General features: G+C 45.5%; 1 protein-coding gene across 1 annotated transcript; it reads left to right on the top strand.

Annotated features, from left to right (window-relative positions):
• Positions 1-614: 614 nt before the first annotated feature.
• LOC121747341 (adenylate isopentenyltransferase-like) lies at positions 615-2,356 on the top strand. The gene has a single exon (XM_042141375.1). It carries the CDS (start codon positions 873-875, stop codon positions 1,812-1,814), a length of 942 nt encoding a protein of 313 aa, XP_041997309.1. The 5' UTR covers positions 615-872; the 3' UTR covers positions 1,815-2,356.

The raw sequence follows: 2,356 nt of genomic DNA, 5'->3' as shown, positions 1-2,356 counted from the left end.
AATGTGAATAAGATAAAGTTAGTGGAATATGAATTTTATTATTGAAAATATTAAAAAAGCAATTGAGAATTATTTTTGGATGGACAAAAATGACTAAATAGAACGATTATCGTGGATGGATGATGATTATTCTGAAATGAATAATGAATAAAACATGCTAGGGGGTTAAATTTTAAGTATTGGCAATGGTACGAGTAGATGCATATGTAGGCTGCCGTAAATATGTAGAAGACTGGGTATGAATATAGCCTAGAATCCGTACTGTTAAAAAAAATGAAGTGGCTACAATTTATTTTCTCAGTGCCACCTCGGCATGTATAATACTCCCTCCGTCCCGTACTACTTGCATTTATTTCCTTTCTGGGCGTCCCAAGTTATTTGCACTCTTTCCATTTTTAGTAACAATTTATATCTACATATGTAATTGTTGACTTTGTTTATCACTTATTCCTTAATTTTTGTGCCCAAAAGGAAAGGTGCGAGTAATGCGGGACGGATGAGTAGTATACAAAAAAATCTAAAAACCTCACTTTCTATGCCCAATTGCAAAGGGATTGTCACAATCAGTCACACGCCATCAAAAGCACAGAAAAAAAAAACAGTTTTTGAACGTATACACCACTTATTAAACGTCGAGAAGAGAGAGTTTGAAGCCAACAATCAACTCTCTCTTCGACGAACACCAATACACCATCTATCTATATATATATATATATATATACATATACATATATGAAAGAAAACCCAACAGCTCCAGACAAAAAACACACGCACCGTACATAACACCCTCACCAACTCTTCATCCAATCCTCATTCCCTTGCGATCCGCCACCACCACTCTCTCTCTCTTCCCATTGCTTCTTTTTCCCTTAATGAGATTGAGAAGACTACCATGCCTTATTACAAAAATCCATTCCCCTTGTTCCAAGAGCAAGAGCATGTCCACCACCGCCCCCCGCCCCCAAAAAATCGTGGTGGTCATGGGCCCCACCGGCTGCGGCAAGACCAAACTCTCCATCGACCTCATCTCCCGCTTCTTCCCCTCCTCCGAAATCATCAACTCCGACAAAATCCAAGCCTACCGCGGCCTCGACATCACCACCAACAAAATCCCCCTCTCCGACCGCAGAAACATCCGCCACCACCTCCTCGGCCACTTCACCCCCTCCGATTCCCACCCCGAATTCACCCCCTCCGACTTCCGCTCCGCCGCCTCCGCCGCCGTCTCCGACATCCTCTCCCGCCGCCGCATCCCCTTCCTCGTCGGCGGCTCCAATTCCCTAATCTACGCATTCATCTCTAACAAATTCAACCCGGACACCGACGTCTTCTCCTCCTCCTCCTCTGCCTTCTGCCGGGAGCAGCGCTACCACTGCTGCTTCCTCCACGTCGACGTCGCGCTGCCGGTGCTCAACGCCTACCTCGTCAAGCGCGTCGACGACATGCTGGACTCGGGCATGTTCGACGAGCTGAGGGAATATTTCAGCAGCGGCGAGTGTGACTCAGTGAGTCAGAGCGGGCAGAAGAAAGCCATCGGGGTCCCGGAATTCGAGGGGTATTTTCGACGTTTCAAGGAGGATGACGTGGAGGCGTACGAGGGGGCGGTGGGGGCCATCAAGGACAACACGTGTCAGCTGGCGAAAAGGCAGGTCGCCAAGATCCAACGGCTGAGGGAGTGCGCCGGGTGGGATCTGAAAAAGGTGGAGACGACGGCGGCGGTGGAGGGGGCCGGTGGGAGGAGGGTGGCGGAGATTTGGGAGAGGCAGGTGTTGGAACCAAGCGTGAAGATTGTGAAGCAGTTCTTGATGGAGTAGGTTTTCCAGCTAAATTGGACATTCCCCCCTTTCTCTCTCTTGTTTGTTAAGAGTTTTTTGTTTTTTTTTTTTGAGTTGTAAAAGTTTTGGAAATGAGGGGGGAGGGGGGCGACCGATTTTGGGGATGAGATGAGGGCAGGCTTCTCTAAATCTGAACAGGGAGAGAAGGAAGGGGGGGGCTGCTGGTACATTCTGCTAATTGCTACTAACTCATAAATACAAACAAAAACCAGTCAACCAAAAAATTGTATGCTTCTCCTTGTTTTCAATCCATTTTTACTCATTTTGTTCGTACCAATAATTTCCACTATCTTCTGAAATCTAGCAACATAGCTAGACTGAGAGTTTGAATCCTAGGTTTCATGTGATCGAAAACCAACAAAAATTCATTTTTTTTTAGGAAAGCGACACCTTTGGAGCTTGGGCTTTGAATGCATTAATTTGATCAAACCTCACCTGCTAGTGTCCTCCTTTATAATATTGTGATGTAATCACCTTTATAATATTGTGATGTGATGTGATTATTATATCCATTTTAAAAT

This window comes from Salvia splendens, chromosome 9 (genome assembly GCF_004379255.2).
Source record: "Salvia splendens isolate huo1 chromosome 9, SspV2, whole genome shotgun sequence".
NCBI classification, from domain to species: Eukaryota; Viridiplantae; Streptophyta; class Magnoliopsida; order Lamiales; family Lamiaceae; genus Salvia; species Salvia splendens.
The sequence above is the reverse complement of the archived record's forward strand: the minus strand, read 5'-3'. Positions and strand labels throughout refer to the sequence as shown.